Source organism: Pleurodeles waltl, chromosome 7, assembly GCF_031143425.1.
Source record: "Pleurodeles waltl isolate 20211129_DDA chromosome 7, aPleWal1.hap1.20221129, whole genome shotgun sequence".
Lineage (NCBI taxonomy): Eukaryota > Metazoa > Chordata > Amphibia > Caudata > Salamandridae > Pleurodeles > Pleurodeles waltl.
The window spans coordinates 1,052,158,542-1,052,171,722 of NC_090446.1; the positions used below are offsets into that span (position 1 = coordinate 1,052,158,542).

The window sequence follows — 13,181 nt, forward strand, 5'->3', positions numbered from 1 at the left end:
GGATCTGCCAAAGTTCCTGATGCGAGGAGCAGGCGTGCTCTTGTAGGTGCCATACGTGGTGAGGTGGGAAAGGGCAGTAAAGAAAGTGATTGGGAGGACCCCATATGCACCCGACATGCCGATCTGGGTGCTCCGTTGGTTTGTGAAAATAGCAGCCACCATGGCGAAGAGGGGAAGCTGTAACACTGGGAGACCTATACATAGAGGGTCGATTTATGACGAGCAGTAGGCGATAGAAACATTTGAGTTGGGACATGGACTTTACCTCCAGTATGTGACAACTCTCTGCAACAGCACGTGAACTTTGGCCCTCTTTCCCGCTGGATCAGCCATGGTCGCAAACCCAGGGTGAGTTTCTAACCTTGCCTGGGGCATGGGGTAGGCAGGCTGATATCCCATCTTTACGGGGCAGTGGGGGAGGGTGGCCCCGGGCCGTTGCTAACATTTCAGGCGAGATGGGAGGGGGTTTTGGTAGACCCACTTATGGAAGCGTACTAGGGCAAGGTGCATGGAGGTGAGGACTCTATCCACCTATGCAAGGTTCAAGCTAATACAATTACTATCATCAAGCGTACCTCAACCCTAAGACATTTCATGTCATATGTCGGTCAAGAGAGGCAAGTTGTTCGCATTGTGGAGAAGGGGAAACAGACTTCTTACACATTGCTCGGTCCTGCAGGTAGGTGGTAGTGTAGAAGCTTAATAAGCCATGGGATGGAACCTGCAGCTTGGTATCAAAACACTATTGTTGGACCTGCTTCCGAATCCGACAGGTAGAATGTAAGGCAAAGTGCACTGCATAGCTGGGAAGGCACTTGATACACATGGAGGTTTTCTTATTTTATTGGCTTACATTTTTGTTTTTGGAATATATGCAGATCATGGAGAGCAGGTTAGGGAGAGTTCTTCTTTATTTGTCAAAGCTGCAGAAGTCCAGGTTAGGTGGTAAATGTAGTACACTTTATGGACTGTTAAAATACAATAAAACTTATATTTCGAAAACACATAAGTAGTTTTGCGTATATGCCCCCTTTCCACGCAGACTGCCTATATTTTGGTTAAGAAGCATGTATATGTATACCGCGCTACAAACATAAATACGCATATTTTTCACTTGTAGATATATGTTGTGCTTACACGGAAAAGTTGATGCTTTAAGATTTTAAAAATACAGAACGAAATGCTGAAACGTAGAAATGGCGCTCATGTTCATATTATCCTGGGTTACACGGGGGAAGGGGGGATAAGAGGTAGGATATATTAGTCCCTTTTCTATGTTAACCTTTCACCACAGACTTAACCTACGCAGTTGTTTTTCCTCCTGTCGGTCTCTAGCTTAGTGCCCGCCCACCCACGATCCAACAGCCAATCGAGGCAAGCGGCGGATGGATATCACAAAAGTCACCACCCAGTACCCGGCTCTTTTGGGGCGGTGCAGCCGGCTTTTCTTCCTCTCGCTATAAAGCCGGCGCCTCGGTCGGTCCTCTCGCCCCGCTTCCTTTTCCCCCCCTTGTATCCCAGCAAACGCCGCAAGATTAATACGTACTATCGACCGTAACGGGGAAAGATCGTCTTTTGGCACCACTCTGTTTAGTTATCGTGTTTATATTTTTTTTAAACTTGAAAATATAAAAGAAAAGTAAGCGAGATGCCTGGATACACCAACGACAGAGACCGCGGCAGAGATCGAGGGTGAGTGATTTGCCATACTTCGTGAACGATATTCTATGTAAAAAATATCTAAGCTATGTGATTTTATTTTAAGTTGGGGTATTTTCGTCGATGTTTTTCGATTTTGAAAGGCGGATATGAATACTATCGGTTTCAAGTGAACCTAGATTAAAAAATTATAAACACCGTGGCCGTTCCTTGATGTTTGTGTGGAGGAATATTCTTCGAACAGGTTGTGAGAACGGCGGACCTTTTCAAAATGGTGGTGCCATGAGGTTGTGTAACCCGACCAGACAAAATGCCGGCCGGCTTCCTTTGTTCCGAAGTAATGGTGTAACTAATACCGTTGGGGAGGCTGTGTCCGTGCTGAGATGGGGTATGATGGTCTTGAGGACGGTTAAATTGCAGATATAATAATGGTGGTTAAAAACCTTAATGAAGCAACCCGATTCGGGATAGCGCTCTCGCGGATGCAGTGGAGAAATGGCGCATCGCGCGGGGAGGTCCTCTGTACTTTTCCACTGACATCATACTGGTTACCGGGAAACCATAATTTGCGAGTGTCGTCACGAGGCCAAAATGTCTCTGGTGTCATTGTGGGCTGTTACAGAGGCACCTGTTACATCGCTTTGTTACAAAAGTAGTACAGTTTGTGCCCATTCTAGAGTCGTCGCATGTTAACAGTCTTGGTGAATTGTCGTTTATTTTTTTCTTTAAGAGATCCGCGTGGGCTGTTTATGTTAAACATTCGATTTGAAAGTGCTGATAAAACTGTCATGGGATATTCTTAATGATCCTTACTGGCCTGAAGGATTTGCTAAATAGTCTTGCTTTAATTAACCCTGATGTATGGCGGTGACTTGCGACAACGATCTGGTGTTATGTGGTAGTAGTTGATCGGACTTCGTCTGTCCGCCTTCAAGGATATATAGGCTGTGGCAGGAAGGGACTGTTGCAAATCTGGCGCTGCACTTGAGTAACTTGGTTATTGCTTACTTTGCTGTATTGAGATTGCGGAGTGTCTCCGCTATTTTTGTTTCTTTTCTGTTTCTAAACAGACGCTGGTTCACCAAATGTCATGATGCTTGTTTTGTTTGCAGATGGCATTGATAATAATAATCGGGTCAGACCTAGTTGCACATGGGGTTATCTGTCGCTGTGAGTGTTAACTTTTCTAACTGGTCCCCGAGGTTGCTGTAGTAGCTAGCACTGCTGACTAGGATATTTTTGTTTTTTGAGGCTATTGGACTTCTTTTCAAGATAAAACAGATTCATTTGGTGTATGCGCCTGTCTTCTCTGGAATGTTAACTACATAGCGAGTTTATTTATTTTTTGTCTTTCCTTTCAGGTTTGGTGGTGGCCCTCGTTTTGGGGGAAGCAGAGGTGGAGGAGGACCAATGGGAGGGAAGAAATTTGGAAACCCAGGGGAAAAACTTGTGAAGAGGAAATGGAACCTGGACGAGTTACCCAAATTTGAGAAAAACTTTTATCAACAACACCCTGACGTGGCCAGGCGAACTATGGTAAGCTTGCTTGGAGCCTGGCATTGTCTTAGTGAGTCATATTGTGCTGGAATTATTTGTTTTTGGTACTTAAAATAACAACGTGTAATGTGGTGCGATCTCTACGTCAGTCGGAGAGGTTTATACCTGACATGAGTAAGTGGTTTACGACTTGGTTTGTCATGGGTTGTTTTTCTAACTGAGATGGACTCAACCAAGAAAAGTGAATAACGTAGCATTGAAGTGGGTTCTGTTATGTAAACTTGTTTTGCTATAATTTTTTTGTTCTAAAGGAAGAAATCGAACAGTTTAGAAGAAGCAAAGAAATTACCGTGAGAGGCCGTAACTGTCCTGTACCAGTTTTCAATTTTTATGAGGCAAATTTTCCAGGTATGTAAAAGTTAAATCGCAGCTTGTTCGAGGAAGAGGGTTTCCATCTGCCACATCTAAATATGCCTTTTTCTTCAGGCAACCTAATGGGCGAAATCCAAAGGCAGAATTTCACTGAACCGACAGCTATTCAGGCACAAGGTTTTCCTGTTGCATTAAGTGGTCTCGATATGGTTGGAGTGGCTCAAACTGGATCGGGGAAAACGCTTTCGGTGAGTAAAGTTGGTCAGTAATGTGAGATTGTGTATGTAATGGCCTTTTAAGAGGGTGTTGTAAAATCAAGGACACTTGGTCAATATTGCATAATTGTGATATTTTAGCTATGAACAATGTACAAAGATTAAACCATAGTTAAAAAAAAAAAATACGGAAATGGGGTTCTAAGTATGTACTTACAAGCTTTTGAAAGATCACATAGATGTTGCTACTAGTCCTGCAGGGTCGAGTAACTTCAATAATCGGCTGGACTTAACTAATGTACTTAACCAGTTAACTGGTCTCAAATTATGTAATCTATGCAAATATTTCAGTTTAGTCTCCTTGTTCTTTATTCTCACATAGTGCACCTTCGGATATGTGTGCTCAGCATTTCTGTTAATAATTAAAAAAACGAAACCCATTTTTGTGTGATTAAATAGACTAAATGTTGCTCAGTGTGTAAAAAATGATCTAACCCACATATAGGGGGCACATACATGATCCAGGCCTTGCCTCTTAGTTTAGTAATAGGATTGTTAAGATATGAGTGTTTCTCAGTTCAAGCATCCACTTTTAATGAATGTATTACTAAAGCATGATGTGGCAACACTCATTTACTGATTAGACATTTCTTGGAAATGTACTAATGGGCTTTCTCAGACTATTGAGATTTTGCAATGTTTGTACAGATGACTTGGTTACTTAAATGTTGACATCCTTCAGCCTTTCATTTCACACTTTGTACAGGTCAGACAGTTCACCTTACAATTCATTTTCCTTCCTACTGTGGAGTTGCAGGATTTTGTAAACTGAGTTTTAACCGGTCTCTAAACACAGCAGATGTCAAAATATAAGAATACGATTTTAAAGGTGTCTGTTGCTCCTTTGCTTTGAAGGAACCGAACACTTGTACTGTCTTCTCAGCAGAAGGGGCGATAGGTCCTAAAAAATAGCTCGACCTCAAACATGACTCGCCATTTTTTTCCGAGGCCTGCATTTATGGTTGTATTAAAGCTTTATTGCTGTAGCCTATTTAACTTTTTTGTTTTATCTTTTAGTATCTGTTACCTGGCATCATACACATAAATCATCAACCATTCCTGCAACGGGGTGATGGGCCTATCGTAAGTGTTTTCTTTTTTTCCTTCAATGTGAGTGTAGGTTCAACGTGAGTCTTTGTTTTTATTCGTGTTCTTGGTCGCGTGACAAGATTATGTTTTTTTTTTTCTTTGAATTGTTACTAATGGTCAGGGGCACTAAAATTGTGCAGTAATTCCTCACCCCCTGGAGGGTTTTTTGTGCATGGACGAGTAGAGTGCAGGAGGCATGCTGCACTTGCTGGCTGGATACCTACAGTGGCCTGGCTGGTGTGATCAATAAATTGGTAATACCATCTTGTGTGTGTGTGTGGGTGGAATTGGGAATTCTGGGAAATGGTGATGCCCACTCCCATAGGATGTAGTATGTCATTTTGGGGGGGTGGTGGGGGGGGGGGGGGTGAAGAATGTTTGTAGCAGGCCTGAACAGAGGTGCACCACTGACTTGTCGCCAAGCCTTCTTCTGCACCAGACCCCCATGGAGTAACCACCATGTGCTGTGCAAACTCTGTACTTCGCCAATTGCCAAATAAACTCCCTTGGAGTAGGAGCTAATCCCTGCAGATCAAAGAAGCAAAAGCCAAGGATTGTGTCCAGCCAGTCACCAATGCCAGAGTGAGACCTACAACACGAGTGGCCCAGCTGTTCAGTTGGCCCCTCTGCAGCAGAAACAAAGACAAAAGGAGAGCCTCTAACACCTCAGTGTGTCTCTGCACTGTGCCCCATAACAGAGGTAATGGTGCCAACTGGGTCCCAGGGCTAAGCCAGTCATTGGGTTTGCCAAAACTGGACTTTGACTTGCCATCTCTTTGTGCAAGCTCCTCAGGACCCTTGTCCCTGAGCATCTTGAGACCTGAGCCCACTGGACTTCAGTTCTTGTCTGCAGCCTCCCCCTTTCGACACCAGATCCCTCGAGATGCCAGATCAGTTGAGATTTGCAGACGGTCGGACAATGAACAGAATAAGGAGTTTGTCAATGACTTGGCAAATAAATGAACCACAGGCACTTCCGGGTGAAATATGCAGCATAGTATGGGTCATGTTGTAAATTTGTTAAATCCATAAAATGCAGAAATGCTTTAGAATTGCATCCTTCCAGTGGCTGTAGTTACAACACTGCAGTAGTTACTCCCTCCCCCATAATGTGGTTCTTGGTAGTGATCAACTGCATTGAAAAATTTAAATTGACTTGCATATAATTTGCGTAAGGTGCTAACATGCTAAACTAAAGACTGGTATCTTTACATGTTGGCAAATTGACCCCACCTGACAGACTGACGTCCATAATCATATCCTCTGACACCATGTGCTCTGAATTTTTGTAACTCTTGTTACACAGCAATGATTATCTTACTCAAACTAACTGCGTGTTTAGAACGAAGCTGTAGAATTTCTGTTGGTAACTAGGAATCAAACGAAAACTAATTATGTGGTGTCTTGGCAAGGCCAGGACATATTTAATGTATCTGAAAGGTTGTGGTTTTTTTTTTCCTGAAGAAATGCAGTACCTCCATCTAGGTCACAGGTTTGACCATTAAGTGCGACTAATATTTTGTATTTCTGTAACGGGTAGGGGTCATTTGGCACTAGTTTAAAGTGGACTGTTCCTGAAACTTTCATTGCATTCCAGGTTTTGGTGCTGGCACCAACACGTGAGCTTGCGCAGCAGGTGCAGCAAGTAGCCGCTGACTATGGGAGAGCTTGTCGTTTGAAGTCAACCTGCATTTATGGTGGTGCTCCAAAAGGGCCTCAGATTCGGGACTTGGAAAGGGGTTAGTATCAAATTGCAGTTTGATTTAATCAAATGCATGGAAGGCATGGGCAGTAACTAGCTGCTTAAACAAGCACTTTGTGTTTTATTCCAGGTGTTGAAATCTGCATTGCAACCCCAGGAAGATTAATAGACTTCCTAGAAGCGGGTAAAACTAACCTGAAAAGGTGCACTTATCTCGTGCTTGACGAAGCCGACAGAATGCTGGACATGGGATTTGAACCTCAAATCCGGAAAATCGTGGACCAGATCAGAGTACGTATGCCACAATGTGCTAGTGATAGTGGTTAAATGTTCTTTTGTTTCCCATGACATTTCGTTAAACGAGTGTTTTCTCGTTAGCCTGACCGACAGACATTAATGTGGAGTGCGACTTGGCCTAGAGAAGTTCGACAACTTGCAGAGGACTTCTTAAAAGACTACATTCATATCAACATCGGTGCTTTGGAATTGAGTGCAAACCATAACATTCTTCAAATCGTCGATGTGTGTGCAGATGGCGAAAAGGATGAGAAGTAAGTTATTTAAATATACAGTACACAACAGCCTAGAACGTTTAATATTCCGGTGGGCAAACCTGACTAACTTTTCGTCTGCAGTAATTTAGGCTTGTTCAAAGGGGAGAGATCGTACCCTTTTGCTCGCTGACAGTACTGCGCTACTACCCATTGGCTAGTTTTAAAATCTGTCTAAAGGTTTATTTTATTTTGAAACTTGGAAGAACTAAGGTTATTGACCTTAAGCGGCCAACTCTCCGCCTCGTATAGCTATCGGTTTACTGTTCATAGGATTGCCACAAGTTATTGGTATGTAATTAGTTATTGCACTGTAGTACTAATAAGTACAGTAAAGGTCACGCCTGTAGTTTGTGGAGATAGCTCTCGGCTGGCCTAACAAACTATCTGGTATATCGATGAAAGCCCTATTAACTTGCCCAGTCACCAAAAATGGGCTTTGCGGGCGTCTTAATGAGTCTTATTGGCTTACCTAGCAAATAGGCAATAGTGCCTACTTAAGTATTCAAAACGTTTGGGGAACAATACTGATCTATTAACTGTAGGTTTTATTGGTAGACACACTGTAAGACGTTTTACTTTTTATTTTAGGCTTCTAAGGTTGATGGAGGAAATTATGAGCGAGAAGGAAAACAAGACCATCATTTTCACGGAAACCAAGCGGCGGTGTGATGAACTTACCAGAAAAATGAGAAGAGATGGGTGAGTGTATTTAGTGGTGACAATTCAGATTGACGCTCCAGCAGACCTGTCGTTAATTTGCAGTATTACTGCGGCACCTACCTCTACACAACACTTCGCACTTTATACCATTAACGTGCAAAATGTTTCTGCATATATTGCACATAGCTGTGTAAATTAGAGCGGATTGACGAAATGATTGTCATGTCATCTGACACTAGTATATCCACCCAATGACGTGGGACCCCCCCTGCTTTACAACCCAAACTGAATACACCATAGGGGAAGGCAACATTGCTTTCCACCTCTTTAATGGCACCTACTTAAAGTTTAATGAGTTTGAGACCCATTTTACTGCCCAAAATGTCTACTTCATCTCTTCTATGTAGGAGAAATAGCCTCCTTTAAGGAACAACGTGAAATGTCAGGACCTTAACGATAGTAAAGTTGGCTTCTAGATTTTTGCTCTGCAATATCGTTGTCGCAAACCCTATTTAAAATGTACTTTTTTAACTTGTTAGTAAGCAACCTTCCTTTCTAATTTAGAATTTATAAGAAATGCAAAAAGCAATTTGAAACGGCGGGGTTTTTATTACAAGATGAAGTGCAAAAGCCTTCGACTACTAGGCATTTGTCAACACCATTGTGGCACTACTCCACCACCAGCTTTTTTTTTTTGACACGTCGAACTTCAGGTCAATCCTAACGCGAATACCAATTTTTCGACAATGGATAGTTGAAGCTGTTAATCAGTTGCCCTTGCAAGTTATTGAAAATTGTTGCTAGATCTACGGTACCTCACAGCGACTGTTTCAAATTGCTTTCTGGATTGTACTCCAAACATTAGTTGGTCTGTCGAATTCCAGAGTAGCTTACAAATCCACTGAGCTGGGAGCAAAGGTTGGTTGTGTGCATCATCTATTGCATGGTTTCTGTTTTAGTTGTGGCACAATAGTCCTGTTAAGTGGCTTGCAGCGTTCAAAGCCAGCATCATGGGTTTTGTTTAAATCTGATCAAAGCATTTACAATGATTGATGGTTGTCGAATGCTTTTGGCTGCACTATATGCCTTGTGGGTTAACTTGTATCGCTGTGACTGGTTTCGAGGCTGTCTGTTAACTTAATCCTTTTGATGCTTCAGATGGCCAGCAATGGGCATTCATGGTGACAAGAGCCAGCAGGAGCGAGACTGGGTTCTAAACGGTATGAGACTTTTTTTTTTTTTAATCTGTCTTTCCCTGTTTTTTGTTTTATAGAAGTCTGCCTGGTACTAATCTCTTTACTTGTTTCCAGAATTCAAACACGGCAAAGCCCCAATTCTGATTGCTACAGATGTTGCATCGAGAGGTTTAGGTTAGTATGAAATCCCAGGGATGGTTTCTTTGTAAGCATTTTAAAGAAAGTTGACTGCTTTCTTTAACTTTTCTGTTTCTGAGTTTTTTCACATAAAGGTGCAGTCTTTGTGGCAAGGCCTAGGCATGACAATCCATCGACTCGAGGGGATGGAGGACTAGTGGAATTGATCGGCTGGCTGCTTCCAGTCAAATAGAGAGGTGAAAAGCTGAAAACATTGTGTGCCAGTAGTCTTCAAAAGGCAGCCTACTTACTACTTAAAGATCTTTTTTTCATGGAAAGGTTCACTTTGCCCTGGTATTCCTGTTATCATGCTTTGCATGGTTCCCAAGGGGCAGCGCTGTTGAATGTGAACACTGGAGTTCAGTTTCAGCGACACTCCTGAAAACTTTCCAAATGAAGCATGGTTTTGGTTGAAGGGAGTGAGTAAGCACTTCAAATACGAAGCCTTTTCTAATTGGTGAGTACTGGCACATGAGTTGGAAAAGGGAATCACTTTTCACTTAAGGAAGTGAAGGGAATGCAGCGACCTCCAACATCCTCCCTCACCCATGTAGTAGTCATGTCAAGACCTGCCAGAGACACATTCTCAAGTGAACCCTGGCTTCTTGGGAAGAGCTTGCCTAGACGGTCACTGTGCACAAGAAAGCTATGTTTTTTTGTGGACGGGTATGTTTGTAGTTTGATCTTGGCAAGACGAGCAGTGAGGCCGGAGTTTTTAGCTTCTAATGAATGTGTTGGTAGGACCGTGTTCATTGTTTTCTTGAAGGTCCTCTAATGAGCACATGAGGCTGCTGAGAGCTTTAGGGGCCCTACTGCAGAGAAGCATTCAGATGTCCTTTGACTATCTGTAAGGGAAACTTATGAATGGGTAATACCTATCAATGGTAAGGTTAAAATCCTTTTTTGGGGTGGAGAAGGGTGTTTATCTTGGTGTTTGGGTATTTAGCGTTCCCTACTTAAATGGATAATCTATTTTTTACAGGACCCGAGACTTTTTTTAAAAATGTGAATCTAATTTGTTGTTTTTGTCTGGCGTGTGTGGTGTACAAACCATTGTACATTGCCATATGCCACGCTGAATCACTTTTCAGATGTGGAAGATGTGAAATTTGTCATCAATTATGACTACCCTAATTCATCAGAGGACTATATCCACCGTATTGGGAGAACTGCCCGCAGTAGCAAAACTGGTACTGCTTACACCTTTTTTACACCCAACAACACAAAGCAAGCCCATGACCTGATTGCTGTTCTACGAGAGGCTAATCAGCAAATCAACCCGAAGCTGTTGCAACTGGTTGAAGGAGGTAAGCTTTAATTGTTCCTATAAATACATCTGAAAAACGTATTAGACTGAATAATGCATGTCTGCGCCTTATGCTGAACTTTACTGTTAAGGTTTTATTTCATCCGAAATATCAGTTTTGAACTGTCAGTAGTGTATTACCCTTACAGCCCTACAACGTGTTATCTCCTCCCCGCCCGCCAGCACCTATCTGTTTAACAAGAAAATCTTCATTCTGCCGAAGTGTTTTCTCTTGATCCATATTAAAAGGTTTTTTTTTTTTTTAATTTAAAGTCTTGTTAGCCAAAACGTGATTTCATTAAAATTCTCTAACCTAATAAGGGCTTTAAACTGGCACTCCTAATCCATTGGTCTGTCATTAGCATTTTTATGCTCACTACTGCGTGGAGCTGTTGTGCAGCCACCTTATCCCACTGGCTACGGTCACAAGGTGATGGACCGCATTCTTCCCTTTAAGTGGGGCACGTCCGCATAGGAAGAAGTGTATTCCTAAAAGGCCAGGGACTCTTTATCAATGGGCATTTTGAGGGGTTCGTTGAGGTTACCTAGTACAGCCTTCAGACTCGCTACTTAATTGCGGCCTTGCTAGATAAAGGAAGGGCTTTTCACTTCTAAACCTGCCTCGTGGCAGTTTAAATTTCAGTCGGTTGACTTTTATACCCCTGCACATTCAGATCGCTCTCCAGTTTATAAGATACACTAGGTTTAGACATCAATCGCACATTCTTTTAATGTAACCTAATTAGACCCATCTCCAGAATGTGCTTCCAAGAGTTAAAAATGAAGTTAAAAATAGTCACCCAAATTTCTATACCTTGCACCTTTTGAGGTCTTTGAATTGCACTCTTAAGCTGCTAGCTAGTTGAGTCTATTCAAGTATCTAACTGGTCTTGCAGTGTGGTTGAGTCTAGTACCCTGTTTATTTCTTAACAATTTTTTTTTTAAAAGTTTAACCCATGCAGTTTGGCTCTCGTCAACATGCTTCATCTTTGGTTTGCAGCTTCATAATTTTAGTTTATGTGTAAACATGTCAGTTGCTGCAAGGCTTTACTACTTTATTTTTCTTTTAGGTCGTTTCCGAGGAGGAAGAGGCATGAGGGATGACCGGCGTGAAAGATACTCAACAGGCAGAAGGGGGGGTGGCTTCAGTAGTGGCATTAGGGATAGGGAAAACTTCAATCGTGGGTTTAGCAGCAGTGGACCAAAAAGAGACTTTAACTCAAAACCTCAGAATGGTTTTGGTGCTCCAAACTACGCAAATGGTAATAGCTTTGGGAACGGCTTTGGAGCTAATGGCGTGCAAGGTGGTTTCCGCCCTACTAATCAAACGGGCACTTATCAGAATGGATTTGGCAACCAGCAGTTTGGAAATATGCTTAATGGCATGAATCAGCAGCAGCCTGGCATGAATCAGCAACTGGGAATGAGCCAGCCGCCTGTAATGAACCAGATGGGAATGAATCAGCAGCCAGGTATGAGCCAACCAACTGGCATGAACCAGCAGTCTGCCATCAACCAACAGTCTGCCATAAACCAACAGCCAGGAATGAACCAGCAATATAATTATTCGACACCTGCCGCACCTGCTCCTCCAGCACCAACATCCACAACTGCCCCATCTCTGATAGGTTATCCAATGCCAGGAGGATACACCCAGTAACAAATATCACATTTTTCAATTTCTCTTTATATTGTGTGTTCTGAAGACAGGATAGTTATTTAACAAGCCTTCAAGGAAATGCTGAAACTACTGCAGTGCAGCAGTAATTAAGGTGCACTTCATTATTTAAGTTGACTTTATCTACATTCCATTCCTGGAACAATTTTAGTTTTCTTTTTGTACTAGAAAATGCAGACCGTGTTTTCACAAAGTAAATGTACAGTGATTTGAAGTACTGTAATGAGGCAGCGCATGGCCTTAAATAAAAACTTTAACTTGGATATCTTGTGTGGATTATTTGTCAATTTAGTTAGAATAACTCCAAATCTTTCATGAATATGGAGTGCAAGCTTACTGTATGCTCTTGACTTTATTCTCATTTGGGATACTCTCTGGCTTTAAAGGTAAGAGCCGTCCAATGGAAACTTTTGACCTTGATTTGAGTGCATTAAGTTTAACTCTGGTACTATGTCACGCAGATTAAGATTTGAACCTTGAATAAAAGTGCATTCAAGCAGTGTCCTTGGAGTAGTAGCGGAGTAATTTTTGTATTGGACCTCCGGCTAAATTATGCTGCTCAAGGAGTAGTTTGTATTATGTCTTACAGGTCGTTTAGCTTTGTGTCAAAGCTATTGATTGGCTTTCAGGTCCATCTCTTTGGCGAGTGTGCACCCCCACCTCTATTGTCCAGCTGTGTACTTACTTCATTGCTTGAGACTAACTGACTTAGCATAACACCCTTTTGCATCGCCCCTAAACTACCCTGAAAAAACAAGCTCTGGCATAGCCAATCAGTCTCTCCGATGGTTTTGCCAATATCTTCCATATTTGTATATTGGTGTTAAAAGGATCAGCACCTACAGACCCTGAATCCTAAAGGTACTGACCATGTACTTGAAGTTGTACACCTGTACCAGCCCACTATGGTACTCATAATTACCGCTGTTGGACACGTTTGTGTCTTCCTTCCCCCTGAAATAGCCTTTTCTCTGAACTCGAGCTAACCATAGTTGGCGATCAGGAAGGAGCGTATA

General features: G+C 42.3%; 1 protein-coding gene across 1 annotated transcript; it reads left to right on the forward strand.

Moving 5' to 3' along the window:
- Positions 1-304: 304 nt before the first annotated feature.
- DDX5 (DEAD-box helicase 5) lies at positions 305-12,428 on the forward strand. Its single transcript, XM_069199923.1, has 14 exons — positions 305-348; positions 1,336-1,692; positions 3,021-3,195; positions 3,468-3,564; positions 3,643-3,776; positions 4,821-4,886; positions 6,490-6,631; positions 6,725-6,885; positions 6,973-7,145; positions 7,737-7,847; positions 8,967-9,028; positions 9,119-9,178; positions 10,273-10,488; positions 11,558-12,428. The coding sequence occupies exons 2-14, from the start codon at positions 1,649-1,651 to the stop codon at positions 12,145-12,147; spliced, it is 2,031 nt and encodes a 676-aa protein (XP_069056024.1). The 5' UTR covers positions 305-348; positions 1,336-1,648; the 3' UTR covers positions 12,148-12,428.
- The last annotated feature ends 753 nt before the right edge of the window (positions 12,429-13,181 follow it).